The sequence below is a fragment of the Tachyglossus aculeatus genome, chromosome X2 (assembly GCF_015852505.1).
Source record: "Tachyglossus aculeatus isolate mTacAcu1 chromosome X2, mTacAcu1.pri, whole genome shotgun sequence".
Classification (NCBI taxonomy): Eukaryota; Metazoa; Chordata; class Mammalia; order Monotremata; family Tachyglossidae; genus Tachyglossus; species Tachyglossus aculeatus.
The window spans coordinates 19,874,095-19,901,024 of NC_052100.1; the positions used below are offsets into that span (position 1 = coordinate 19,874,095).

The window sequence follows — 26,930 nt, forward strand, 5'->3', positions numbered from 1 at the left end:
CCGGCGGGGCGGCAGGGCCCTTTGATGACGCCGGCGGCGGCGGCGGCGCGCCGCGGCCTAACGTCATCGCGGGGCCCGGGGCCCGCCCACGGGCGGAGGGGACGGGCCGGGCAAGGCGGAGAGGACGGCCACCGTAGAGGCGGCCCGGACATGGCGCAGAGGCCCGGCCCCGGGGGAAGATGAATAAAGGGTGGCTGGAGCTGGAGAGCGATCCAGGTGGGGGCGAGGATGAGGCGGGCCGCAATGGCGGACGGTGCGCTGCGGACAAAGATGGCGGGGGCCGTGGGGGGGGGGGGGGCTAGGAGACGTCGGGGGCGGGGGATCGCTGGGGCCCGGCCAGCTAGCCGGGGACGGGCCGCAGGGCGGTGGCGGCTGATGGGCCAAGGCCGGTGGTTCCGAAGCGCCCACTCTCTCTTGGTAAAGAGCGCTGAATACGTGGCTTGAGGAGCGCCTGTGGAGGAGCAAAAAAAACTTGACCCCCCCCCCCTCCGATTGGAGGTACGGCGCTCCGGCTTGCTCTCCAGGCCAACTCAGCCTTCTCCCTCCCTTTCCACACAGGCCTCTTCACCCTCTTGGTAGAAGATTTTGGTAAGACTGTGCATTTCGTTGTTCGTCGCGGCCCCCGTTGTCTTGAGGCGTGCCGTGTGGCACCGGCACTGACCCCTCTTTCCCCCTCTGCAGGTGTTAGAGGGGTGCAGGTTGAGGAGATCTATGATCTTCAGAGCAAGTGCCAGGGGTGAGTTGCTTCCCCGTGTGGTTTAGGGGGAGGAAAAGATTTCAGGGCCTTTAGGTGTTTTCAGAAGTTTGGAAAGTTCCGTGGATGAAGTCTTATAAACCCCATCATCATCATCATCAATCGTATTTATTGAGCGCTTACTGTGTGCAGAGCACTGTACTGAGCGCTGACTGTGTGCAGAGCACTGTACTAAGCGCTTGGGAAGTACAAGTTGGCAACATATGGAGACAGTCCCTACCCAACAGTGGGCTCACAGTCTAAAAGGGGGGAGACAGAGAACAAAACCAAACTTACTAACAAAATAAAATAAATAGAATAGATATGTACAGGTAAAATAGAGTAACAAATATGTACAAATATTTATGCATATATACAGGTGCTGTGGGGAAGGGAAGAAGGTAAGATGTGGGGGTGGAGAGGGGGACGAGGGGGAGGGTCCGTCGGGTTGGAAAACCTTTGGAAGGATTGTGGCTTTAGTGGAAAGAGGCTGGGCCTGGGAGTCAGAGGACCTGGGGTTGAATCCTGGCCCTGCCACTTGCCAGCTCTGTCGAGTCATTTCACTGTGCCTCAGTTTCCTCATCTGTAAAAGGGGCATTCAATTAGATCGTGAGCCCCATGTGGATCAGTCATTCATCCAATCGTATTTGTTGAGCACTTACTGTGGGCAGAGCACTGTATTATTAAGCACTTGGGAAGTACAAGTCGGCAACATATAGAGATGGTCCCTACCCAACAACGGGCTCAGTCTAGAATGGGGAGACAGACGACAAAACAAACCATGTAGACAAGGTGTCAAAATCGTCAGAAAAATAGAATTAAAGCTATATGCACATCATTAACAAAACACTGTGTGTCTGGCCTGATTGGCTTTCATCTGCCCCGGCGCATAATAAGCACTTCACAAATACCTTAAAGAAGGGGAAAAAAATCCGTTCTGAAGACACCATCCCAGGTGGTCTTTTTTTGTGTTTGGCAGAGCTAAAACCTTACCTTTCTGTTTATCCTAACATTCTGGCATCTTCTGCCCATGAAAGCAAGAACCCCTCTGGGCGTGGACTTGCTTCATCCTACACTGTTGTTGAGGAAGTGCGTTGGGATCTGCAAGTTTACATAAGTAATACTCATCCCACAGGTGGTGGGGTAAATAGGGGAGAGAGGGAAGAGAGGTATTTATTGAACGATTGCTGTGTGCAGACACTATACTGACCACTTGGGAGAGGACAGTAGTTAATAGACCCGATCTCTGCCCCTAACGAGCTTACAGTCTAGAGGAACTTCACTTCAACAGAGACCAGAGTGAAATGAACAGAAACGGTCACTTGGTTTGGGCGTTTCTGGTCAACACCGTTCAGCCATGGAGATAAATCTGACTCCTGGCCTAAACACCATCTCCCTAATGTCTTAAAGAGGGCTGTACATTGAGCACCGTAGAAAAAATTTAAAGACATTTCGTAGAAAAAATTTAAAGACATTTCAGCTAATGGGGAATGGACTGCTGATTTGCATGAAAACTCAACATCTCGAAACCTTGCACCCTTAAGAAAATACCAACAGCAAGGCATTGGGGATCAGGCTTGGTTCTTCGACCATTGGTGGACAAATCACAGCCTTTCAGCTCCACCGCAGAAGCTGTTAGAATGAGCGATGGAGAAGTGTGTTCTGTGCTCATCACTGGGGCTGCACAGAGGCTGCTAGATTATTTATAATAATAATAACGGCATTTGTTTAGCACTTACCATGTGCCAGGCACCGTTCTAAGCACTGGGGTAGATACAGGAGAATCATGTTGGACACAGTCCATGTCCCGCATGTGGCTCACAGTCTTAATCCCCATTTTACAGATGAGGTAACTGAGACCCAGAGAGAAGTGAAGTGACTTGCCCAAGGTCACCCAGCCGACACATGGCAGAGCCGGGATTAGGACCCACATCCTGAGTCCCAAGCCCGTGCTCTTGCCACTAAGCCATGCTGTTTCCCTAAGATCTATCTTCCCCAAGATACTAAGATACTAGAGTACTATCACCACCACTAGCCACTGTGGCACCGAAGCCCAGTTTCTCCCTATCCCTGATGCAGCAATCCAGGTAGGAAAGGATAAGTGCTTCGATGAATGTGGTAGCAGTTTGGATGGAAAGGGTAGAGCAGATTTTAACAGTGTCATGAAGGTTGAACCGACAGGATTTGGTGACAGATTGAGTATGTGGGTCGAATGAGAGAGATGTCATGGATAAAGCCAAAGTTACAGGCTTGTGAGACAGGAAGGATGGCGGTGTTGTCTACAAGGGGAGGGCAGGGTTTGGGTGGGAAGATAAATGAGTCTTGGGAAACGAAGACAGAGCTTTACGTGACCCAGAGAGGTCAACAGGGCAACAATCCGACTTACCCACCGAGCAACTTGTTGCTTCTGTGCTAGTACACGGATGGCTGGAACATTGGTCTAACCTAGAAGTGGCGTTTCTTGGGTTCAGGTACCCCTGTAATAAAAGGTCGGAAGGGCTGGGAGGAGTGGATAGGTCTTAGACGAAGGCATCCCTTCACCACTCTGCCCATGGCCATTAATTGTTTGCATAGAGCCATCCCAACACAAGGGTAACACAAAACAAGATTGGGAGCACCGAGCAGTCAGCCTTATTAGAGGACTCGCTCCCTCTAGACTGGATGCTCGTTGAGAGCAGGGAAAGTCTCTGCTTACTGTTACATTGTACTCTCCCAAATGCTTAGTTCAGTGCTTTGCACACAGTTGAGTGCTCAGTAAATACGACTGACCCATGAGGCACCTGTTTCATCATCCCATTCCCTGCTCTGGTGCTCCCCTGGGACCTTGGTGGAAGCAACCAACTAGGTGAGAGGGCATGGTCTAAATACACAGTCCCTGCTCAGGTGTGTTTCCCCCACTACAGCAGTTATGTGGTCAGAGCGCTTTTTTTGAAAAACGGTTGTGGTACCGGGCAGTACTCTGGATGGGCCCTGATTGGCGCTGCTGCTGGGGGTGACAGCCCTCCAGCGTCCGCCAACTGACGTGCCTTGCCCGTGCTCTTTTCCTCCCCTCCCCACCCCACCCCAGACCCGTGTATGGGTTCATCTTCCTGTTCAAATGGATCGAGGAACGCCGGTCCCGCCGCAAAGTCTCCACCCTGGTGGACGAGACTTCAGTGATCGATGATGACATTGTGAATAACATGTTCTTTGCCCATCAGGTGAGCAGGTCTCGTTGTCACACAGAGAGGGCCCTCTGTGACGATGAGGGCCCCGCCCAGCCATTGGAGGACTTTTGGCCCACCCTTCCATTTGGAGAGAGGTAGCGGGGTGGGACCTCTCCGGAGGAATGGGGGGTGGCTTTGAGCAGCAGTCCCGTGCGCTCTGGGCTTTCAAACGTTTCTCCACAAACAGAAACTGTTGGGGCACCAAGAGAGCATGCGGGTCTAACTGGCTCGATCAGCTCTCTGACAGGCTGGGTTAGTGGTCAAGAGATCACTTTGGCTTGAGTTTTTGTGGGCCCCGCTGCTGTTTAGTTTGCAGTAGTCTCTGGTGTAGGTGTGAGTGACTGTTCTTGACCCTCTAGCTGATCCCCAACTCTTGCGCTACTCACGCCTTGCTGAGCGTCCTGCTGAATTGCAGCAATGTGGACCTGGGGCCAACGCTGAGCCGCATGAAAGACTTCACCAAAGGATTCAGCCCTGAGGTAGGGGAGAGCTCCTGAAAACTTAGGTCATTTTCCCCCCTTCTCTGGTCACCCAGGGTCATCCTTTGCCAAAGGATGCCAAAGGTGTTTTGCAAAGAGGGCTCTGGCCAGTGGCTTGCCTGGTTGTGGGGAGGGGGAGTGGAGAGTGCGCTTGCTTTTAGAGACTTCTCTCTTCATACTTTTACTCGTGTCTTGAATTCCTTACAAGGGGCCTATCCTAAATCTGCTTTTCTCCAACCGCGTGGCTACTGGGATGCAGAGATTCTGGGATGGCACAGGCCACCTTGGAACCCCAAAATAACCTCCTTCTCTGTTTCAGAGCAAAGGATACGCAATTGGAAATGCTCCTGAACTGGCCAAAGCACATAACAGCCATGCAAGGTATGAACAGATGCCAGGATTTTCCCAGATTAGATGGGGGGGTCTGGGGGGGGGGGGGTCCCTAGTGATGTTTTGGGATCCTAAATTAAATGGGGTGGGGAGATGGTCAGTTGGCTGGAGCAGGAGGATCTCCATCATCTGTCCTCTTCAGGCCTGAACCACGTCACCTTCCTGAAAAACAGAATGGGATCAGTGCTGTACGAACCATGGAGGCCTTCCACTTCGTCAGCTATGTTCCCATCAAGGGGCGGCTTTTTGAACTGGATGGACTGAAAGTGTACCCCATTGACCACGGTAGGCTTTCTAATCCCTTCTTTTGCTCCCTGCTTCAATCTTCATGGCTCCTTACTCTTGCCCTGTGCAGGAGGGCAGTGAAAACCTGAGGCATCCCCCCCCCCCCCCCCCCCCCCCCCCCCCCCCCCCCCCCGACACACACATATTACTGGTGTTCTGCCTTTTACTTGCTTCTTGAACTTCCTCAGGGCCTTGGGGTGAAGATGAAGAGTGGACAGACAAAGCCAGGAGAGTCATCATGGAACGAATTGGCCTGGCCACAGCAGGGTAAGTGGGAAGAAAAAGATGAGCCGAAGATAGAGTTGTGGGTGTGAACAATCCCTTACTTTGAAGTATTGCTTGCCTAACAGGGGAATTGCAAACCAGTATAGAGTGAGAAGGAGTTGGGCTCTGTTAGCACCCAGTAAAACAGGAGGTGACTTTTTTGTCATAATTTGATGCGTGGCTCACCTCGATAGGTTGGACTCATATAGATAAGGCAGCAGGGGTTTGTATGTGCCTTCTGGTTCGTTCCAGGAGTCCAAGTGACTCGTAGCTGATTTCTGGGAGAATCAATAGCTTGGTCCTCCCCACCCTGCCGCTGGCCTGCTTGCGGGTAGGAGGGGACTTCCCTCTTCTGCAAAGCCACCAAGACTGGTAGCACTTGGCTGAGGCTGGGGGTTGAGGAAACGGTCGCTCTTGTCATTTAGGGAGACTGTGGGTTAATGGCAGGACTGGTAGATCTTGTTTCTGCTTGGCCGGAACACCTCGCGAGAGGTCAGCCCCTGGCATTAGGCATGCCTCAGTCAATTGATGGTATTAATCGATTAAGTGCTTATTGTGTGCAAAACACTGTACTAAGTGCTTGGGGGAGTACAGTACCACAGAGTTCATAGACCTGTTCCTTGCCCACAAGGAGCTTACAGTCTAGAAGGGGAGACAGACAGTAAATTATGCTTATGTACATGAGTACTGTGGGGCTGAGGGTGGGGTAAATAGCAAGTGCTTAATGGGTGCAGATCCACATGCAAAGGTGACACAGAAGGGAGAGGTAGTAGGGGAAATAAGCTGTCTTCTTCCCTCAGGGATATTCAGCTCCCCAGGGGAAGGCCTCTTGGAGGAGGTGTGAATTTTAAGAGAGTTTTGAAGGTAGGAAGAGTGGTGATCTATCATATATGAAGGAGGAGGAGGCCAGAGGAGGACGTGGTTTAGGCTCTTGAGTGGGGAGACAAGGACTGAACTTTTTTGTCTTAGAAAAATGGTCTGGGCAGCAGGATAAAGTATGGGCTAGAGTGGGGAGAGACAGGAGGCCAAGAGGTCAGTGAGGAGGCTGATGCAGTAGTTGAGGCAGGATACAAATGCCTCATCTGGAATCCCGATGAAACCTAGAAGTCCTACTGAAATTGGGGGACGAGAGCTGGCCGGCACACCTGGATGAGACCCACCAGGCTAGCTTTTTGGAGCCTGTGCTATTTGGGAACATCCTCCCTTTGGGCTTAGGAGAAGGGAGAGTGCTTGGGGTTCATGTGGCCGGGTGATCTTTCCGCAGGGAACCGTATCACGACATCCGCTTTAACCTGATGGCGGTGGTGCCCGACCGCAGGATGAAGTACGAGTCCAAGCTGCACATCCTGAAGATGAATAGACAGACGGTGCTGGAGGCCCTGCAACAGGTAATGAATCGATCAGTCAGTGGTATTCGTTGAACATATGTGTGCAAAGCACTGGACTAAGCACTTGGGAAAGGACAATACAACTGAATTAGCAGACAGGATCCCTTGCTTATATATAAAGAGCTTACAGTCTACAGGAAACCCAAGCTCAGGAGGCCTAGCCTGGTCCGTTTAAAGGAATATGATTTGCTGTCTTCCTTCCCTTAGAGAGAGAGAGAGTTTTTTTCCTTTTCCTTCGGGTCTCAACTTGAGCATCTCCCTTCCTTGGAGATCTAGGAATAATGCCCCGTACTGCTCATTTTTCTCCCAGTAGCACTTCCGTTATCCCTCACCCATCTTTCTGGCAGATTTCCCATTGTGGCACAGTATTGTGTTCCACTCACATATTCGATGTGTGCATAGAGGTGAAGGAGAAGGTGACGGAGAGAGCCCATCAGCCGGTTATTCGGTCATCCCTAGGGATGTCGATTTGTTTGGTAATGCCGAAGCCTTGTGAGAAGTTGAATTTCATCTTATGAGGCTTAACTTTCCCAGAAATGTCCCAACTTTTTCCATGGCAAATGGGGCAAACGGTCTTGCGGAGAGGAAAAGACTCCCTCCACCCCCCCATCTCTCCCTAACGTCGCCCCGGGGCTTTCATCTCCCAGGCATGCATACGTGGCCCCTCCTTCGGTTTTCCTTCACTTGCTGTCTCGATCATGAGCACCTTCACCAGAAATTGATCAAATTAGAGGGGGAGAGGGGGAAGGAAAACTCAAACTCCAGCTTCGTTCCTTGCGAAGGTTTGGTCAAGGAGGTCGGAACGGATGGCTAAAATGAATTTCACAGATTAGAGTGGATTTCATTTCCTTGCCTTTCTGCCCTTCTGTCATGAATAATTGAGAGTCGCCTCTGCTCTCTGCTGGGCCTGACTTCCAGGAAGAATCGGCTAAAATGCGAGTGCCTCCGGCCAGTGATTCATCACACGCTGCCATCTAGGACAGGCATGAGAGGTGGACCGGTGTTATTTCCCATGCTAATTTTTTGATGACCTAACCCCAACTCGGGTGCTTTCTTTTTCAAGTTGATCCGTGTAACCCAGCCAGAGCTAATTCAGACCCAAAAGTCCCAAGAGGCTCAGGCTCCTGAAGATCCAAAACCAGGCAGCAGCAAGGCCCCAGCAGTGCTTGATGCAAACAGGACTCACCTGGCTGCTGAGAGCTCTCACGCCGGTAAGAGACTGGTTCTGTGCTTCTTGGACCAAAATCTGGGTACCTGGTATTTTGGGGAAGGAGATGGATGGCTTATATGGTGGTAAGGATGGTTGCAGCCGAGGGTTTCATCCACCTCCTGAGTATCATTGTGTGCTCCCAAACTCCCAGTACACTGCTCCCGCTCATGGTCGGTGCTCAGTGAAAAGTAGAAGACCCTCTCTGGAGTGAAGGGGCAGAGCGTGTCCTGTGGATCTGGAGCCTCAAGAAACAGGCTCCTCACTCATAATACATTTTCTCTTCCTCACCTCCCAAACCCTCGCCCGTCCAAGATGGGGCCGAAGATATGGCTCGGCCATGCCAACAGGCCGCCACCAATAGCCCTCCCAACAAATCCAAACTGGCCGTGAAGCCTCCCGTGAGCGGCCTCAATGGAGCTTCGGCCAACCCCAGCCCCATTGTTCAGCGGCTGCCAGCTTTCCTGGATAACCACAACTATGCCAAGTCTCCCATGCAGGTGAGCGGGACTCCGGGAGACCCACAGGATTGCTCTTGGCACAGCTTTCTTTCTGGATTTCCAGTGCTCAAAGTGCTGGGTGGGAGGTGTGACCTTCGGTGGCCTCCTTGGGGCTCTAAGGGAGTTGGAGCCACCTGGTTGAGTGGTTTAAATGTCCATTCCATTGGGCAGATGTTCTCCCACTGCCTCGGGAGGGGATCCTGAGCTTTCCTGGTTGTGGCCTTGCTAGCAGTAGCTGGCATGTCTCTTTCTCAGTATTTCCCTCCCCTTCTTTCCTCCCCCCCACCTCTTCTCACAAGAGTCTTCCACCTGGGTGGGCAGGGGGCTCCCGGAAGCTCGGGAAAGGGGAGGGACATCGGGGAGCACGGCGGGAGGAAAGCCTAGCGAGGAACTGAGATCTGTTGCCCAGTGGTTTCCTACCCGAATAGGTCTGACGTGATGTTTTCCAGGAAGAAGAGGACCTGGCTGCGGGCGTGGGCCGCAGTCGCGTCCCAGTCCGTCAGCACCAGCAGTACTCTGACGACGAAGATGACTACGAGGACGAGGAGGAAGAGGATGCGCGCAACACCAACTCTGCCCTCAGGTGAGGGGTGGGGCCCTCTCTAGGCAGAGGGTGCCACTTATGGCCAAGGTCAAGGAAATTCCCCTTTTCTCCGGCTCAAAGTGTTTTGTGAATTCATTTAGGATAGCTTTAAAAATCTCCTCTGCGCCAGAGGGGAGCCGAGCCGTCGACCACAGAGGTTTCGGGTGAAGCAGAGCTGGGCAGTTTGGCCTCTGCATCTCCTGGTTTCCCCTCTTGGAGGCCTAACCTGTGGTCATAAGAAGCTAAGTCGTGCTGCCAGTGCTTTATTCTTCCCTGCTTTGTCATTTCACTTGAGTAGTTTCGGCCCAGTCCTGCCTCTAGGGCCTTCCCGTGGACTCGTCCCTTCTGCAGTTACCAGTTTCTACAGGCTGTATTGCATCTCCGTGGGTGGGTGTGTATGTGTGCCCGCGCGTAAGTGGTCCTTTAGCTCTGCTCTTCTTCCGCTCTCTAAGACAGAGACTCCCCCCCTTCCTCCTTCCGCGTTCCCCTAGACCTCTTGTGTCCTGGAGGATTTGGCTCTGCCTTCTCCATCTCTCTCTCTCTTTCCCCCCCACCCCCTTCTTGGGGCTCACCATCCTTTCTGTCCTGAGGCAGGTACAAGCGAAAGGGGCAGGTGAAAAAGGAGGCTCTGATGGGGTCCTCAGATGGTCAGCTGTCTGTCCTCCAGCCCAACACCATTAATGTCCTTGCCGAGAAGCTCAAGGAGTCCCAGAAAGACCTCTCCATCCCTCTGTCCATCAAAACCAGCGGTGGAGTGGGGAGCACCACTGTGGCGGGGCCCCCGCACTCCCAGCCCTCACCCACACCCAGCAATGAAAGCACAGACACTGCCTCCGAGATCGGGAGTGCCTTCAACTCCCCTCTACGGTCCCCCATCCGCTCGGCCAATCCCACGCGCCCATCTAGCCCCGTCACCTCCCACATCTCCAAGGTGCTCTTCGGGGAGGACGACAGCTTGCTGCGTGTGGACTGCATGCGCTATAACCGGGCCGTGCGGGACCTGGGACCTGTCATCAGTACTGGCCTGCTGCACCTTGCTGAGGACGGGGTGCTCTGCCCCCTCATCATCACAGGTGGGGGCCCAGGTGGTCATCTTAACCAGGACAACTGGTTTTCCCTCACAAAGGGGACGGGAAGCATTACTGGGGGATGCGTGGGTGGACGGACAAACAGTATCTTTGGCTACGTGGGGGGGAGGGTGGCTGGGGTTAGCTGCACTTTATGGCCGTAGGGAAAAGCTGTGAGAGGGCCTGATGTCCAGGGCGAAGGCTGCAGATGCCCCCCCTTTACCTTGGGGAAAGGCAGGGCCCCTATCTCTTAACCGTGTCTATCTCGTGTGTTCTTCCCGCTGAGTCCAGAAGGGGGAAAAAGCTCCCCGATATCCAGCAGACAAAGCGAGCTTGCTCAAGTGGTTGTCAAGGTGGAGGAGAAACCATTGCCTGAGTCGAGTGACAGTAAAGGAACGAGCAGGAACGTGGAGCAGCCGGGTGGAGAGAAGTATTCCCCTAAAGTGAGTGCCCGTTTCCAACTCCTATTCTCTTGGAGTGGCCCTGACCCTTCCTGTTTTAACACCTGCTGGGGAGAGTAGACCTTTCACCAGTTCCTCTGCGAATCCCGGGTGCGGATGGGGCTGCAGTCAGGAACTTGGTGTCTGGAAGTGGGCAGGTCTGGGTCCTTTCTGGGCTCATTCCCTTAAGGCTCCAAGGGCAACCCTGGGACGTAGCATCTCTGCCCCTGATGTGCGGGTTCGCTTCAACTCCAGGCATGACAGGATCGTCCCTCAGGCTCACTTCTGGCTCTCCTAGTTTCCATCTACACCCTCTCCCTCGGAGAACTCGATTTGCTGCTATAGCTTCATCTGCCATCTGTATGCAGATGATTCCCAAATCCCTAAATCTTCAGGCCTGATCATTCTCCTCTGCAGTCTCGCATTTCCTCTTGCCTTCAGGACATCTCTGCCTGGATGTCCCGCCGACACCTCAAACTTAACATGTCCAAAACGAAACTCTTTATCTTCCCACCCAAATCCTATCCTCCCCCTGATTTTTCCCATCACCGGAAACAGCACCGCAATCTTCCCAAGCCCATAACCTCGGCGTCATCCTCGACTCATCTCTCTCATTCAACGCATATATTCAAACTGTCACCAAATCCTGTCGGTTCTACCTTCGCAACATCTCTAAAATCTGTCCCTTTCTCTTTATCCAAACTGCTACCACAGTGATCCAAGCACTTATATCCCACCTTGCCTACTGCATCAGCCTCCTCCCTGACCTCTCTGCCTCCTGTCTCTCCCCTGCCCAGTCCATGCTTCACTCTGCTGCCCCCATCATTTTTTCTGAAAAAACATGCAGTCCATGTTTCCCCACTCAAGAACCTCCAGTGGTCACCCATCTACCTCCATATGAAACAGAGACTCCTTACCATCCCCTTTAAAGCACTCGATCAGTTCTCCCTCTCCTACTGTACCTCACTGATCTAATACAACCCAACCTGCACACTTCACTCCTCTAAACCAACGTACTCAGTTTGCCTCATTCTCATCTATCTCACCATCGACCCCTTGCTCGCATCCTATCTCTGGTCTGGAACGCCCCCCCCACCCCCCCCCCTCGGCTTCATAGCGGGGCTTTCCCTGACTAAGCCCTCACTTCCCCATCCACCCCTCCCTTCTATGTTGCCTATGCACTTGGGTCTGCTTTTTGGTCAGCCGGTCAGTATTTATTGAGTGCTTACTGTGTGCAGAGCACTGTGATAAGCACTTGGGAGAGTACAGTGTAATGGACACTCCCTGCCCACATCGAGCTTACAGTCTAGAGGGGGCACGTTAAACCCCCCTTCATCCCCCAGTACTTATGTCCATCTGCAGTGTATTTTAGTGTCAGTGTCCCCTCTAGTCTGTAAACTCCTTGTGGGCCAGAAGTAGGTCTAACCTACTCTACCCAAGTGCCTAGGATAGTGCTGTGCGCAGAGTGAGCACGAAGTCATTGATTGATTGATTTCCCTGGGGCAGGGGGTTCCTGGTGCCATAGTTCTCACCCTCACTTTACTTGGTTTTGGCAGGAGCTGTTGGCTTTGCTGAAGTGTGTGGAGGCAGAGATTGCAAACTACGAAGCCTGCCTCAAGGAAGAAGTGGAGAAGAGAAAAAAGTTTAAGGTGCAGGACTTGACTTTTGGAGGGACCAGTTGTTCCCCATCCCCAGGCCTCTCTGGCCTTTACCTCCTTCTCTTGGCAGTTAGCCGGGCAGGAGGTCCTGGGAAAGCCTGCCCCTTCCAGAGGCTTGTCCTGTGGTATCACCGCATCTCACTGCGCCTCTGCGGGAGGTTGAGAATGTGGATCCCATGCCCCCAAGGCCCAAACGGACAACACCTTTGGGGCTGGACTCTGGCCTCTGACTCCAGGCCCTGAGGAGGAAAACTTGTCATTGACCATGTCTGTGGAGTTTGCCTAGACGGACTCTTTTTTTGTATGTGTGTGTGTGTGTGTGTGTGTGTATGTGTGTTTCGTTGTTTGTTTTTGTTTTCTTTCTCCCTGTAGATTGATGACCAGAGAAGAACCCATAACTATGACGAGTTCATCTGCACCTTTATCTCCATGTTGGCGCAGGAAGGTGAGGAGGGTGTGGGGTGAGGCCAGCGTGGGTAGAGGTTGGACAGAGAGGCCTGGCTTATACTAGAAACCAGGAGTTTTATGGAATGAGTCTGGCTGCCTTGCCAGAATGTTAGCAGAACGGCTACAAGACAGACACCAGAGTGGCTTCTCTTGCCAGCAGCCTCGGCGGCTTCTGTGCTGCTCTGGGCTTCCTTTGGAAGCCAGATGTGCCTCAGTGAAGGCCTCAATTCTGGTGAAGTCGCAGATTCCTGGGGCAGACAGGAGGCAGATAGAATCTAAAGTGGCAGTTGTGTGGGGAGTCCCCATTGGGAACCTTTCTAGGGAGTCCTGAGTTGCATAGGAATCAGAGGTGAAACTCCAGGGCCCCATTTCTCAGGTCCTCTCCAGTGAAATCCCTGGGGCAGGAGACTAGAACCTGAAGGAGTCCTGGGAGCCATGCTGTTCTCTGCCATAGCTGACCTCCTCCCTGCTCAGTGTCTGTCTCCTCCTCCTCCTTCCCCTCCCCCCCCCCCCCCCCCCCCCATCCCAACAGGAATGCTGGCCAACCTTGTAGAGCAGAATATCTCTGTGCGGCGGCGGCAGGGTGTCAGCATCGGCCGACTCCATAAGCAGCGGAAGCCCGACCGCCGGAAACGCTCCCGCCCATATAAAGCCAAGCGCCAGTAAGGAGACCAACTGGCCTTGGGCTCCCCCAGGCCTTTTTTTTTGTTTTAACCGTGGGGTTTTAACCAAGGAAGCAGGTATTCATGTATCCTATTTAAGAGGAGTTGTGCTGAGGAACAGTCTGCTCTTCTCAACTCCTCTTCCCAATGTTGTTGAACAGTCCAACCGGGAAGTTTCCACTTTCCCATGGAACTCGGGTATTCCTCACACGTCGGTCACACTACAGCCCATCCTGTTGATTCTGTAAAGAGAGGGTCAGCTCAGCAGAGTCGTCTGATGCCCCCAAGAACCCTGACTTTTCTAAGAGCAGGCCAGCTAGAGCTCTCGATGGCTAAATCCCTTGAGAGGATGAACCCGGAGCCCTGCTACAGCAGCAGCAGCAGCAGCGGTTGGTATAGTATGAACTCTGAGCCACTCCTCTGGTCCTCCCTGGATGCGGTTGGTCACTTAAGCCTAACACAGCTGGCTGTGCACAACAAATTCCAAGGTCACCTGAGCTTCCTACTTGGGGCCAAGGTCCTGACTCTTTCCTTCTCTCCCTCCCCCACTTCTGTGACAGCAGAATATATATTTTATATAGCAGAAATGTATATTTTTCTTGGTTCTGATCAGTCTTGCCACCACTGTATTGAACATAGGAGGCTTCTGAAAGAAACGTCCACCTTCTGGGCAGCAGCTGCCTGGTGTTGTCACTATTTAGATTTGGCTTTCCTTCTCCGGCCCCAAAGGGACGGCTGTTCTCTCTCCCGTAATCTCCTCTCCCCCGAACAATCCCAATCGCCTTGATTGCCTGTGACCTTCTCTCCTTTCTGTGAGCTTAATTAATCAATCAATAAATTAATCAATGGTATTCATTGAGCAATGTACAAAGCTTTTGGGAGGGTACTAGTCACTCGAGTTGGTAGATGTGATCCCTGCCCTCGAGGAGCAAGAAACCTCACCAAACAGCCTAGTGGGGGAAACAGACATTAAAATGAATCACATATAGGGGAAATGGCAGATTATAAGGCTAAGATGCAAGCCAGAATTGCATCATCACGCTGTTTGGACTCTTCAGTCCAATTGGATTAAGCTGAGACAAGGTGTTTTTGTTTGTTTTGGGTTTTGTTTTAAATTCTTCTAATTTCTGCAAGTTCAGTGGCTTCCTCTGGAACCATGGTTTGCCCATTGGTCCCATGTGAGATAGGGAAACAAGGCATAAACTAGCTTGACCAGTCCCAGCTGCTTTCTACAGTCACTACAACCAGTGGCCTGGACAGGCCACAGAGAGGGCTGATGCAGAGCTCCATGGGCTTTAGTAATAATAATGATGGCATTTATTAAGCGCTTACTATGTGCAAAGCACTGTTCTAGCAGCTGATCGTGGGGCAGTAACAGATGACTGACGGGTTTTCTTTGGCTTCAAGAGACATCGCATCAGGAATCGATTAGTTAATTTATGGTGTGCCTAGTGTGGGCTGAGCACTGTACTAGGCGCTTGGGAGAGAACAGTACAGTAGGGTTGGTAGACAAGTTCCTTGTCCACAGGGATCTTAGAAGCAAGTGTGGCAAATGAACCCGTCTCTTGGTGGCAGTGTTTTTGAGATGTGAACTTTGTTGTCTGCTCCCCTGGGGAGGCCAGGTGTGTGTAAAGGAGGAGGAGGAGAAGAAGAAGCTAGCCGCTACTGCTGCTATAGTATTATGTCGCAAGGGTTCATTGGGCTCCGTCGGCTCTGCGGAGAGGTTACTGCTGTGAGAGGTTGCGAGATGTCAAGAAGGGCTGTCCGTGCCTATGGCAGTATTATATGGGCTTCCTGCCACTACCGACTAGCCGAGGGCCACCACAGGGGTCCTAGCCTGGGGGGCCTGCAAATTGGGCTGTGGGCACATGTGGAGGGTCCTTGGACAGCTTGGGTAGGAAAAAGCCCCTTTTCTCCCCTTCCCCAGTCCCAGTTCCACGAAGCTGTTGTCACTGGTACCTTTAGTTTTGACTGCTGCCACCTCCTCCTCCAGTATGAACTGCCATTGCGAAGGAGTTGCTTGGCAGTAAAGAGGAAGGAAAGATTTCTTCAGCTGCCTCGAGGGTGGCTCGAAACTGGGCTGTCCAGGTGAAATGAGGTCAGGCACTAAGATGGAGCTGCAGGGAAAGGATTTTACAAGGGCCTAGCTGGCCAAATCCCAGGAGCCCCCTAGAAGAAGACCAGCAAAGGCAACTGCCCGCTTCCCTCAGCTCTGGGGCCGGTACCCAGCTCTCGTGCGTGCTGGTTTCCAAGCAGTTCTCACGAAGGCTGAAGCCATACTGTGCCTAAAGAGGTCCAGAGATGAAGGCATTGCTAAAAAAAAAAAAAAATCTATCCTCCGTTATCAGTATTGGGTCAAACTGTTCTATGTTTTCCCCTCCTGCTGAAGTGGGTTTGTTCTGCTTCCTTGGTTTCCTCCTTTGTATTCTTTCTGGTCCCCCTGGCAACAATGTTTCTCTCGGCCCTCTGCCTTCTCCCTTCTCCCTCTCTCCTTGTAGCCCTCGGTGAAGGCTGAGCGACTCCCTCCCGCTTCTCCCCACTCTCCGCCCTCCCCGTGCTTATTATGGCTGGGCGAGGGACTGACAGTCCTTCTGGTCCAATATCCCCAAAGAGCTTGCTGAACTGGCGTGGTTTTTTTTAAGTACCAGGGCAGGCCAGCTTCTCCAGAGCCACTCACACTTGGTGTTGCGCTGGGGAAAAATTCCTCATAGGTTTGATATACGTACAGATGTGATTAGGGTTTGGTGTGACACCCATCGTGCTTTGCTGAAGCAAGCTGCCTGATTCATAGCAATCCCTGTCCGTACCTGACCTGCCAATGAATTAATAAAATTCTTCTGTGATTAACGCTTCCGTTGTTGACTGGATTAAATGAGTAGCCTGTTAGAGGGAAGGAAAGAGGGAGAGACGGGGGTGAGGGCCGAGGGCTGTGCTTCACACTAGAACCTGGTTTAGTCCAGGGGCCCTGCTGGATTTTTGGGGGCCCTGGTAGGGGAGGGTGTTGGTGGGGGAACCCCTTTGAATCCATGTGGCTACGGGGCAACGGCAATTTGGAGGAGGGAGTGCAGGTAGAACCAATCTGTTAAAATTAGGGGTGTTTTGCCTTTTCATATGATCTGACAATCTGCTATCTCTGGCCCACATTACCAGTACTGGTAATGTGCCCAGTGAATGGATGGAGAGTGTACTTAAAAGAAAAAACTTGCACGCTCTTCCTTGCTTGAATCTTAAACTGAGCAGCCAGCCAGAGGCAGGTCCACCTAACCCACAAGAACTATTAATACAAGCAAGCAGGCTAGGTTTCTCAGCAATTATAATTTATTCCCACCACTAGTCTAATGTAAGCACCTTCCTGACAAAGCTATGGGCCTGTCTCCAAGGGGGGAAATGGGGTAGGGATAGCATAGCAGTCCAGAGGCTAGTAGTCCAGGGCGCAGATCAAGGCTACCCCTCGTTTGATCCAGTGCCCCTGGCTTTTGCTGCTGGGGAGCTCAATGGCAATGATATAGTTGGTGGAATGGCCCGTCGTTGATAGCGTTCCTGGAACAGACAGAGAGACAGAGGGTAGAAAGAAATATTTCCTTTTGCTTCTCTTCTGGAACCGTTGACTCCAGAATCAGGTCCCTCCTTGGCCTCTGGCTGTAGTAGCAGTAGTTGCTCTTTTTCAGGTTGCTGGTGCCCTCCATGCTCTGATGTGCAACCCCCCTGCCCCCAAACACCTACACTCAGCCTCTTTTGCCCCACCCTCCCTCCAAGACCAGTTAGGTTAATCAACACTTGTCCGTAGATCTGTTTCTCTACTACTGTCCATCTGACCTTGTCAATGAAGCCCGGTGCCTATTTCCCTGACTAAAATGGGGCTAACTTGAAGCCATTTCCCCCGCCTCCCCACCCCCATTTGTCCTGCACTTAAACAGCCTTGGCTGCCAGGTTAATTGACTACAGGGTGAGTCAGCATAACTCCTACCAGTTCCAGGACCACCAAAGGGCTGTGGCTTTTCTGAGGGCATAGGCTTAGGTGGGAGCTGATGCCTTGGGAAATGAGGGAGCTCTTTGAGCCCCTGACCTGGCCCCGGGACCCTTGCTTACTATTGTGGTTCTCTGCAGAAGTCCTCCACCCAAAGGGGAGCCATGAATTCTTGAGGGTTTCAATGTGCTTTGTGTCACCCACCCTGACTCTGACCCTGGGACGGTGTAGCCTAAGGAGACCACAAGGTCCTGATCTCTGCTTCCCAGGAGCTCTTTTGAGGAGGTGAGGGAAATTCGTTTCTTTCAGCTTCACCTCTTCCAGCAAGGTCTCTGGGAAAAGTAGCAGGAAAGGGGGTGGGAGGTGGAAGTTGGGGTTTCCCGCTACTCAGCTGACTCCTGCTTTCCGGGAGATAGTGTCCTCATCCCTTTCCAGGGGATGGATGGGTGGGTGTGTGTAGGGGTAGGTGTGTGTAGGGGCTACATACCAGCTCTTGTCAGGGTCTTATAGATGGGGCACAGGAAGAAGCCCTCACTTGGACTTTTGCGATTGGACATAGGGAGGAGCCAGATGACAGCCATCTCCGTGTACAGCTCCTTAGGTCGAGACTCTGCCAGTTCAAGGGTGTCGGAGTTCCAGCGTGCTCCTTCCAGGAACAAGCCGCAGATGTAGCAGCCCTCAGTGGGCCGCACCTTCAGTTCACTCGCTTTCTCTCTCATCACCTGGTGAAGAAACACGGGAGAGGGGATGTTGAGGAATACTTTCCTCCACCTGGCAACCTACCTCCTCGAGGCTGTATTTCCTAGGAGATTCAAGTTGCGTTGGTCCCCAGATTTCTACACCACGCCTGGAAGTCAGAGGACCTGGGTTCTAATTCCGGCTCCGCCACTTCGCCATACAGTAGTGTGATCTTAGACAAGTCACTTAACTTCTCTGTGCCTCAGTTCCCTCATCTGCAAAATGGAGATTCAATACCCGTTCTCCCCCCTACTTAGACTGTGAGTCCCATGGGGGACCTGATTGCCTTCTATTCATTCATTCATGCAATTGTATTTATTGAGCGCTTACTTTGTGCAGAGCACTGTACTAAGCGCTTGGAAAGTACAATTTGGCAACAGAGACAATCCCTACCCAATGGGCTCACAGTCTAGAAGCAGGGAGACAGAAAACAAAACAAGTGGACAGGCATCAATAGCATCAACGGGGAGGGGAGGAGGAGCAGAGGAAAAGGAGGGGGGCTCAGTCTGGGAAGGCCTCCTGGTGGAGGTGAGCTTTCAGTAGGGCTTTGAAGGAGGGAAGTGTGCTAGTTTGGTGGATGTGAGGAGGGAGGGCATTCCAGGCCCACAGGTAGGACTTGGGCCAGGGATCGACAGCAGGACAGGTGAGAATGAGGCACAGTGAGGAGGTTAGCGGCAGAGGAGCAGAGTTTGCTAGCTGGGCTTTAGAAGGAGAGAAGGCAAGTGAGGTAGGAGGGTGCAACGTGATGGAGAGCTTCGAAGCCAAGTTACCTCATCTGTAAAATGGGGATTAAGACTGTGAGCCCCATGGGGGACAACCTGATTACCTACTCCAGCGCTTAGAACCGTGCTTGGCACATAGTGAGTGCTTAAATGCCATAATTATCATTACCCTAGCATTTAGTTCCATGCTCGACACAGTGCTTAAATACCACAGTTATTATTATGGACTCACTGACCTGAAAGCCAAAGGAGATGGTGTCTATAGAAATGAGGAACTTCCTGGCAAAGTTCTGCAGGGTGCCGGTCAGGAAGGCCTGAGGGAAGAAGAAACCACTTATCCAGAAGACTGATGGGATTCCATTCGCGATCCAGGTCTCCAGAAAGCGAATCCGCTGCCTCAAATCAATGACCCAGGAGGATAGGGGCTTCAGTGACGGATAGGCCTTAGAGTTCCAGAGCTCAGGTACAGCATTGTTGTAGAGGCTGGTGGCCATCAGTTCCAGTTGTGAAGACATCACCATTAGTCCCTTCAGTGCCTTCAGCAGGTCCTTCAGGGTCTGCGCCATCACCTCCAACAGCCGGTCATACCTACAACAATCAGAAAATGTTGCAGAGAAACACTTTCACCCCAGTCACGTTCTAATGGTTCCTGATTACTGGATTGGGCCAGACTTTGGGGTGTCTACCAACTCTTCTATTGTATTGTATTCTCCCAAGTACTTAGTGCTTTACACACAGTATGTGCTCAATAAATACCACTGATGATGATGCTACCAAGAACAAATAAGCCTCACTGGGAAACTTTGCACTCATGGAGGTTCCCATTAAGGAGGACAGCCGGGCCTCGGTCCTGAGACTTTGAGACCGAAAAGCCACCCCAAGGAATTAATTATCGGGCTTGTGGCTGGAGCTTAGGTGGGAGAGGGATTATAGTCATTCGGTGTGCTGATGCAGAGCATCTACTGCCTTCCTCCAGTCTTCTAGTCAAGGCTGATGTTGTTGAGTCGAGTGTCTCATGATCTCATACCTGATGACCTCTTGCACCAGTACAGTGTTCATGGACTCCTCATACAGCACCGGGTACTTCTTCATGACCTTATGCAAGTTGATCAGGGGTGGAATCTTATGTAGGATGCCCTTCGCCACCTCCCGAACAATCTAGGGGGCAGAAGAAGTCGGGTGAATTGAGCCCAAGAAGCAGAAGGACCAGGCAAGGTCTGTTGATCCTTCACCCACTGCTCATGCTCATACAGAGAGGGACGTCAGCCAATTCATGCCACCTAAGTCGGAGCCTCACCGCAAGCCACGGGCTGGCTCATCTCTCAACAAGCCTTAATCAAGCCACTGCTGAGTGGCCACCTCAAACACCAAGGATAATTCTGGGGTTCTGCTTTGCAGAACCTGCAAACACCCCAGAAGTTCATGCCAGACCAGGTCGCTCCCATCATGTCTGGGAACCCCCCAGATCACCCCCTGCCCCACCCACCTACCCTGAGAGTGGGAGGGTGGCCTTGAGCAGCCCTGTCCCACTGGATCCTGAATCCACATAGGTGACCCTGGTTGACCTGTATCTCCTCCATTGTATTTATGGAGCACTTACTATGTACAGAGCACTGTACTAAGCGCTTGGGAGAGTAAACACAACAATATAAAAGACACATTCCCTGCCGAAGCTTCCCCTTTCCCTCTTACCCCAAGAGCAAAGTGCCCAGCAGACCTACCTCCTCGTGGTTGCGGCCTCCGTTGGAAGTGGACTTGGGCTGCAGCTGAATGATGGAACTGAGCAGAGCGAAGGTTTCATTCTGGGCGAAGGTGATGTTGGCATTGTCATGGAGCCCAAAAATCTCAGGCATATCATTGAGAGGCAGGCTCTTGATGTACTGTATATAGCCCTGTGGGAATGGCAGGAGAATGAGTGCTCTATTGGATTTGACTTGTTGAGTCAGCATCAATCTGTCCCTGTCCCGCCATTCTACATCTGCCTCGGAATCCTGAGCTGCAAAATCAACCAATAGTTCAACCGATCGATTATTTATTGGGCACCTACTCTGTGCCGAATTGTACTTTCCAAGCGCTTAGTACAGTGCTCTGCACACAGTAAGCACTCAATAAATACGACAATGAATGAATGAATGTACAGCACTGGTCTAAGCATTTGGGAGAGTACAATAGACACGATCCCTGCCCTCGAGGAGTTCACAATCTAGAGGAAAATGTTACTAAAATTGAGCACGCAGAGATGAGTAATACAGCTACTTTCATATATTTCTAGGTTACCGCCCACATCCCTGGCCTCTCCCTCTTCACCCCCACCAACTCTCCCCCACCCCCTACCCTCTTTATACTTTCCTTCTCTCCCTGGCATCCTTAGGATATCCTTCTATCCTAATCCTCCTCGACCTCTCAGCTGCCTTCGACACTGTGGACCACCCCCTTCTCCTCAACACGCTATCCAACCTTGGCTTCACAGACTCCGTCCTCTCCTGGTTCTCCTTTTATCTCTCCGGTCGTTCATTCTCAGTCTCTTTTGCAGGCTCCTCCTCCCCCTCCCATCCCCTTACTGTGGGGGTTCCCCAAGGTTCAGTTCTTGGTCCCCTTCTGTTCTCGATCTACACTCACTCCCTTGGTGACCTCATTCGCTCCCACGGCTTCAACTACCATCTCTACGCTGATGACACCCAAATCTACATCTCTGCCCCTGCTCTCTCCCCCTCCCTCCAGGCTCGCATCTCCTCCTGCCTTCAGGACATCTCCATCTGGATGTCTGCCCGCCACCTAAAACTCAACATGTCCAAGACTGAACTCCTTGTCTTCCCTCCCAAACCCTGCCCTCTCCCTGACTTTCCCATCACTGTAGACAGCACTACCATCCTTCCCGTCTCACAAGCCCGCAACCTTGGTGTCATCCTCGACTCCGCTCTCTCATTCACCCCTCACATCCAAGCCATCACCAAAACCTGCCGGTCTCAGCTCCGCAACATGGCCAAGATCCGCCCTTTCCTCTCCATCCAAACCGCTACCCTGCTCGTTCAAGCTCTCATCCTATCCCGTCTGGACTACTGCATCAGCCTCCTCTCTGATCTCCCATCCTCGTGTCTCTCCCCACTTCAATCCATACTTCACGCCGCTGCCCGGATTGTCTTTGTCCAGAAACACTCTGGGCATGTTACTCCCCTCCTCAAAAATCTCCAGTGGCTACCAATCAATCGGCGCATCAGGCAGAAACTCCTCACCCTCGGCTTCAAGGCTGTCCATCACCTCGCCCCCTCCTACCTCACCTCCCTTCTCTCCTTCTACAGCCCAGCCCGCACCCTCCGCTCCTCTGCCGCTAATCTCCTCACCGTACCTCGCTCTCCCCTGTCCCGCCGTCGACCCCCGGCCCACGTCTTCTCCCTGGCCTGGAATGCCCTCCCTCCCAACATCCGCCAAGCTAGCTCTCTTCCTCCCTTCAAGGCCCTACTGAGAGCTCATCTCCTCCAGGAGGCCTTCCCAGACTGAGCCCCCTCCTTCCTCTCCCCCTCGTCCCTCTCTCCATCCCCCCGTCTTACCTCCTTCCCTTCCCCACAGCACCTGTATATATGTATATGTTTATACATATTTATTACTCTATTTATTTTACTTGTACATATCTATTCTATTTATTTTATTTTGTTAATATGTTTGGTTTTGTTCTCTGTCTCCCCCTTCTAGACTGTGAGCCCACTGTTGGGTAGGGACTGTCTCTATATGTTGCCAACTTGTACTTCCCAAGCGCTTAGTACAGTGCTCTGCACACAGTAAGCACTCAATAAATACGATTGATTGATTGATTCACAGTTTTTAAAGATGTTTTCTCATTGTCCCATTTTTCCCATGCACCCCTGAAAGTTGTGCTCTCAAGGATGTCAGTCCCCCCTTTTCCTCTATTCCGTGGGTGGTGGTTACAGGAGCGCATGGGGAAGATAAGACTGTTTACACCCCTAGCTGGTAAGTGAGGATGGTGTGACCTCTCTCAGTAGAAACACACAACACCCTTCTGAACCTGTGCTACCTCATCTCTAGAATCACAACTTGCTGTTCACAGTTCATCTTGATTAGAATCAATACCAATACTAATCTCCCTCTCATTAGAAGCAGAATCACCATAGATGTTAAGGAACCATAGGATATCCTCTCAGATTCTAATTATTGTTTTGTTAATTGCCAATGGTTCACCTTTAGCAGCTCTCCAAAATGACTATAGGGAGAGATCCAATTCTCCCCATCTCGTGGATTAACCATTGAATCCCAGAGTAGGAATGGAGGACAGAATTCATTTCCCCCCCCCACCCACCCACCCCTTAGGGCTGTACCTAATCAAACAATCAATCAATGGTACTTATTGAGCGCTTACTGTGTGCAGAGCACTGTACTAAGCTCTTGGGAAAGTACAATATAACAGAGACAGGAGAAACGTTCCTTGCCCACGAGTTTACAGGCTGGAGATCTTGTAATATAGCTATTTTAATGTATTTCTAGATTATGGCACATCCCTGGTCTCTCCCTCTTCACACCACCAATGCTCCCCATCCCCCACTAACAGTGCACACACCCCAGGAACCTCTCCCAAAACCTTCCTTAGCATCTTCCCCCGCTTCTAGACTGTGAGCCCATTGTTGGGTAGGGATTGTCTCTATTTGTTGCCGAACTATCCTTTCCAGGTGCTTGGAACAGTGCTCTGCACACAGTATACACACTCAATAAATACGATTGAATGAATGAATGAATCTCACACTCTTCACAATCAGAAAGTTTACTCATCTGTGTAGACTTAACTCCCTCCTGCTGCAATTGTAGTCCTACTCTAAGATTTAGATCATTTTCCTCAGTGGAGATTCAGAATCGTTGTCACTAGTCTCTGCCTCTCGCCTATTTGAAGGTAAATATTAAGTACCCACATTCTTTTCTCTAGGATAAATGCAAGCGTTCCTCTTTCTTTAGCTTTTCTTCAGGGCTGAAAGTCAGGAGACCTGAGTTTCTAGACCCAACTCCACCACTTGCCTGCAACCCAGTTTCCTCATTTGTAAAATGGGGGCTTAGACACCTGTTCTCCCTGCCCTATAGCCTGTGGGACAGAGACTGTGCCAGATGGGATGTATTGTATCTACCTCAGCATAGTGCTTGGCACATAATAAACAGTTAACACATACCACAGGGATTACCATTATTATTATTGCTAACAATAATAATAATAATTCTGTTGTTTTCTTGGTCCCTTTCATATAATTCCTGCCCTGCTGCAGCTAGGGATCCCCCAACTGACCACTTCTCTGCTCAGGATCTGACCAGAGCAGAGAGATGGTGAAGAAAGGCCCTAGAGATTCTCCATACTACAATCCTGAATCCCACAGAACTGACAGGAGGGGCTGTTCCGGATTTCTACTGTGTTGAACCAACAGAGCCAGATGGAGAACTTTATATTGAGGAGAACTAAGGCCAAACTCCAAGAGGGCTCTCTGGGCTAAATCCTGACACCAACTCTGGAGCAACTGAGAGCTTTTCCTACGGGCAGTGGCTACCTGGGCTCGGAGAGGAGGACCAGATAAGGAGACTTCGGAGAAGTCCAATCCCAGAGGAGTAAATTCACAATGGGCCCTCAAAAAGGCAAGCGCAGGTATAAGTTTGCCCAGAGGCTGAGAGCATCAGAGTTGCATGTTGGGCTGAAAAGGGCCTCTACCCATCGGTAATCAGGGCACCACGTACTGACTGAACCATCAAAGGGCTCAGAAACTTGCGGGTACATTCTGCCAATCCCCAAGTGGGGCTGGCCCTTACCTTGTAATCATAGGTGGTCTTGATTTGGTGGTAGATCCCTGACTCAGAGAAATTGTGGTTGGCTAGCAACACTTCTGGGTTGTAGAAATCCTCCAGGATGTTCATGATACAGCGCCGATCCCAGTCATCTGTTACGCGGCCCCCATAGTTGATCTCCCCAGCTGTGTACTTGAGGACCTACCGAGGCAAGGATTGGACACCCGATTAACCGAGAGCCGTCCCGGCTTTCCACCCAGCCTTGCTGCCATCACTCACCCTAGCTGGATACTTGAAAACCTGCCGGGGCAAGGGTTTAAGCGGGGGTTGCAGAGCCCTGGCACGGGATCTCTAGGCACAGCTGGGACCCTGAGCATAACCTCCAGCCATGAAGCTATTGGGTGACCAGCTCTGGGGATACAACCTTGCACCTCGACGAATGCTGAGCATTGATCGTAGGAATGATAATAACGATGGCCTTCTTTGGTAGTAGGAAGCAACAGGGCCAGAGTCCCTAGGACAGAGACTATTCCAGCCCCCATCTCAGGAGTTGGGCAGCGGGAAAGCACAAGCTCTTTCCCCAGTTTCACTACTTTCTGGCCTTCCCTGGCAACGGGGCTTAGGGGAGAAGGGGTGGGGAGCTGGGTCTGCCTTAGCTACAGAGCACTGAGCAGCCAAGCAGCATAGTGAGCATCCCCAGCCCAAGCTGGACCTCAAGGCTTTCTCGCCAACCTGGAAGTGCAGAAAAACACCTCTACCAAGAGTAACTCAAAACCAGTATGAGGTGAAAATGAAATGTGTCCCAGCCAATCCAGACTTCAGGAGCCTGTGCTGTTGGGTAACTGAGAAACCATTTCCTGGCTCCATCATCTCTGCCACCAGAGCTAATACTCTTACTAGGAAGGGGCAAGCCCTGGATGTTGCCCAAATTGTGCCTTTCAGCCTAGCTCTGGCCCTGTTCCCTCCAAAGGAGATTCACCTTGAAAGGGACGGCTGAGTACTCATTGAGGAACATCTTGAGTTGGCTGATGCAAATGCGCAAGTCTCCATCGGTGAACTCATAGGGGATGTTGAACCCCAGTGGTCCAAACTTCCTTCTCTCCAGCACATTCCCATGGAACAGACACAGTGACAGCAGCAATGCCTTAAACTCAGGCCCCTGGTGGACAGAGAGAAGGAAGGAGTGGATTGGCTGGGGGAGGTCAGGCAGGGAGAGGCATTCCCTGAACATTAGTCAGTCAATCGGTCAGTCATTACTGAACGCTTACTGTGTGCAGAGCACTGAACTAAGCGCTTGGGAGAATACAATATAAACAATATAAAAGACGCATTCCTGGCCAACAACGATCTTACAGTCTGTAGAGGGGGTTTGCTGGGGCCTGAAACTGGGTGGGGTGCAGTGGACTGTGAATCTTGGCAGTCCAGTGACCACATCGCTATCACCAACCAGGGTGGGGATGAAGCCAGAGGGAGCAAGGTTTCTGCTGGTTTTCTCCAGGTTGTGATCACCCAGTCCAATGGCAGCCTGGTCTCTGTCTCAGTGTTGCCAACTTGTACTTCCCGGGCACTTAGTACAGTGTTCTGCACACAGTAAGCACTCAATAAATACGATTGTATGAATGAATGCTCAAATACCAAGTTCTCAGCAGTCTGAAGTGGCCTGGCTAGTCAGCTCAGTGGGAGGAAGGGCAGCAGCCCCTTAGGGTAGGACATGTCTGAGGTGGGAAAGTGGGGAGGAGGTGGCCCTCACCTTCGTACAGGAGTTCAAGAAATTATCACTGAGGCTGCTATAGGACTTCAGGAGGTTGGCTTTGAACCCTCTCGGGGGCTCAATGGTCATCTTGGAGCCATTCTGGAGTATGGTCACAGGGAACTTGTTACTGGGTAAACTGGTGAGCCAGAGGCGGAAATCTCGATGAACCTGTACCGTGGGAGAGAAGAGCGCTCTATGGCTTTGAAAACAAGGGACCCCGAGATCTAGAGACTAGCCCCGGCCGAGACCTCAAGATCCCGCCCCATGAAGAGAGGACCTGTCGACTCCCAGGATGCTCCCTAGCTAAACTCTGCCTCCCAGGGAGACTCCTGACCGTGGCCTCCCTCCTAGGGGTAATTTCTGGGAGGTCCTCTCCCAACAGCATCTCCAGTGTTCTAGGATCCCTCCCAGTCCCCAAAGGGCCAAGTTCTCCGAACTGGGGCTGTGGGTCTTGGATTTGTGGCAGCTATAGAGGCAAGGGGCAGGCTGCAGCTTCAGCTTCAATCTCACACCTTATCCACAGTGACGGCCTCGATGAGCCTCTCCAATGATGGCATCCAGCTGGGGGCCAGGTGACAGTTCTGGAAGAAGACCCACCTGCCTCGCTCCATTGAATTCTGCATCATAGCTTCTGCTAAGGGACCCTGTGGGGAGGCAGCACCAAGTTATCCA

General features: G+C 51.8%; 2 protein-coding genes across 3 annotated transcripts in view; one reads left to right on the forward strand and one right to left on the reverse strand.

Moving 5' to 3' along the window:
* Nucleotides 1-109: 109 nt before the first annotated feature.
* Nucleotides 110-16,157, forward strand: BAP1 (BRCA1 associated protein 1). Of its 2 annotated transcripts, XM_038771024.1 has the most exons (17): nucleotides 111-216; nucleotides 559-588; nucleotides 682-736; nucleotides 3,801-3,933; nucleotides 4,299-4,418; nucleotides 4,738-4,799; nucleotides 4,951-5,093; nucleotides 5,282-5,360; nucleotides 6,622-6,745; nucleotides 7,809-7,956; nucleotides 8,268-8,452; nucleotides 8,902-9,035; nucleotides 9,630-10,108; nucleotides 10,394-10,545; nucleotides 12,099-12,191; nucleotides 12,573-12,645; nucleotides 13,180-16,157. In XM_038771024.1, the coding sequence occupies exons 1-17, from the start codon at nucleotides 180-182 to the stop codon at nucleotides 13,311-13,313; spliced, it is 2,181 nt and encodes a 726-aa protein (XP_038626952.1). In that variant the 5' UTR covers nucleotides 111-179; the 3' UTR covers nucleotides 13,314-16,157. The 2 variants fall into 2 exon arrangements, with proteins under 2 accessions (XP_038626951.1, XP_038626952.1); XM_038771023.1 differs by having other exon boundaries at nucleotides 110-216; nucleotides 559-736.
* A 448-nt stretch (nucleotides 16,158-16,605) lies between these two features.
* The window catches only part of DNAH1 (dynein axonemal heavy chain 1), a 184,880-nt gene continuing 174,555 nt past the window's right edge, over nucleotides 16,606-26,930 (reverse strand). Inside the window, exons 68-76 of the mRNA XM_038771244.1 lie at nucleotides 26,771-26,902; nucleotides 26,256-26,426; nucleotides 25,485-25,664; nucleotides 24,530-24,706; nucleotides 20,458-20,628; nucleotides 19,764-19,894; nucleotides 18,973-19,324; nucleotides 17,764-17,998; nucleotides 16,606-16,849 (exon numbers count right to left, since the gene is read on the reverse strand). Of these exons, the coding sequence (XP_038627172.1) occupies nucleotides 16,728-16,849; nucleotides 17,764-17,998; nucleotides 18,973-19,324; nucleotides 19,764-19,894; nucleotides 20,458-20,628; nucleotides 24,530-24,706; nucleotides 25,485-25,664; nucleotides 26,256-26,426; nucleotides 26,771-26,902 (1,671 nt within the window). The 3' untranslated portion in view covers nucleotides 16,606-16,727. The remainder of the gene's footprint in view (nucleotides 16,850-17,763; nucleotides 17,999-18,972; nucleotides 19,325-19,763; nucleotides 19,895-20,457; nucleotides 20,629-24,529; nucleotides 24,707-25,484; nucleotides 25,665-26,255; nucleotides 26,427-26,770; nucleotides 26,903-26,930) is intronic.

Bases quoted from the DNA above. Each gene is read 5' to 3' on its own strand.
- BAP1 (XM_038771023.1), top strand. From the start codon at position 180: ATGAATAAAGGGTGGCTGGAGCTGGAGAGCGATCCAG. The intron at 10,546-12,098 runs GTGAGTGCCCGT...TGGTTTTGGCAG, and splicing joins GAGAGAAGTATTCCCCTAAA to GAGCTGTTGGCTTTGCTGAA. The intron at 12,646-13,179 runs GTGAGGAGGGTG...CCATCCCAACAG, and splicing joins CTCCATGTTGGCGCAGGAAG to GAATGCTGGCCAACCTTGTA.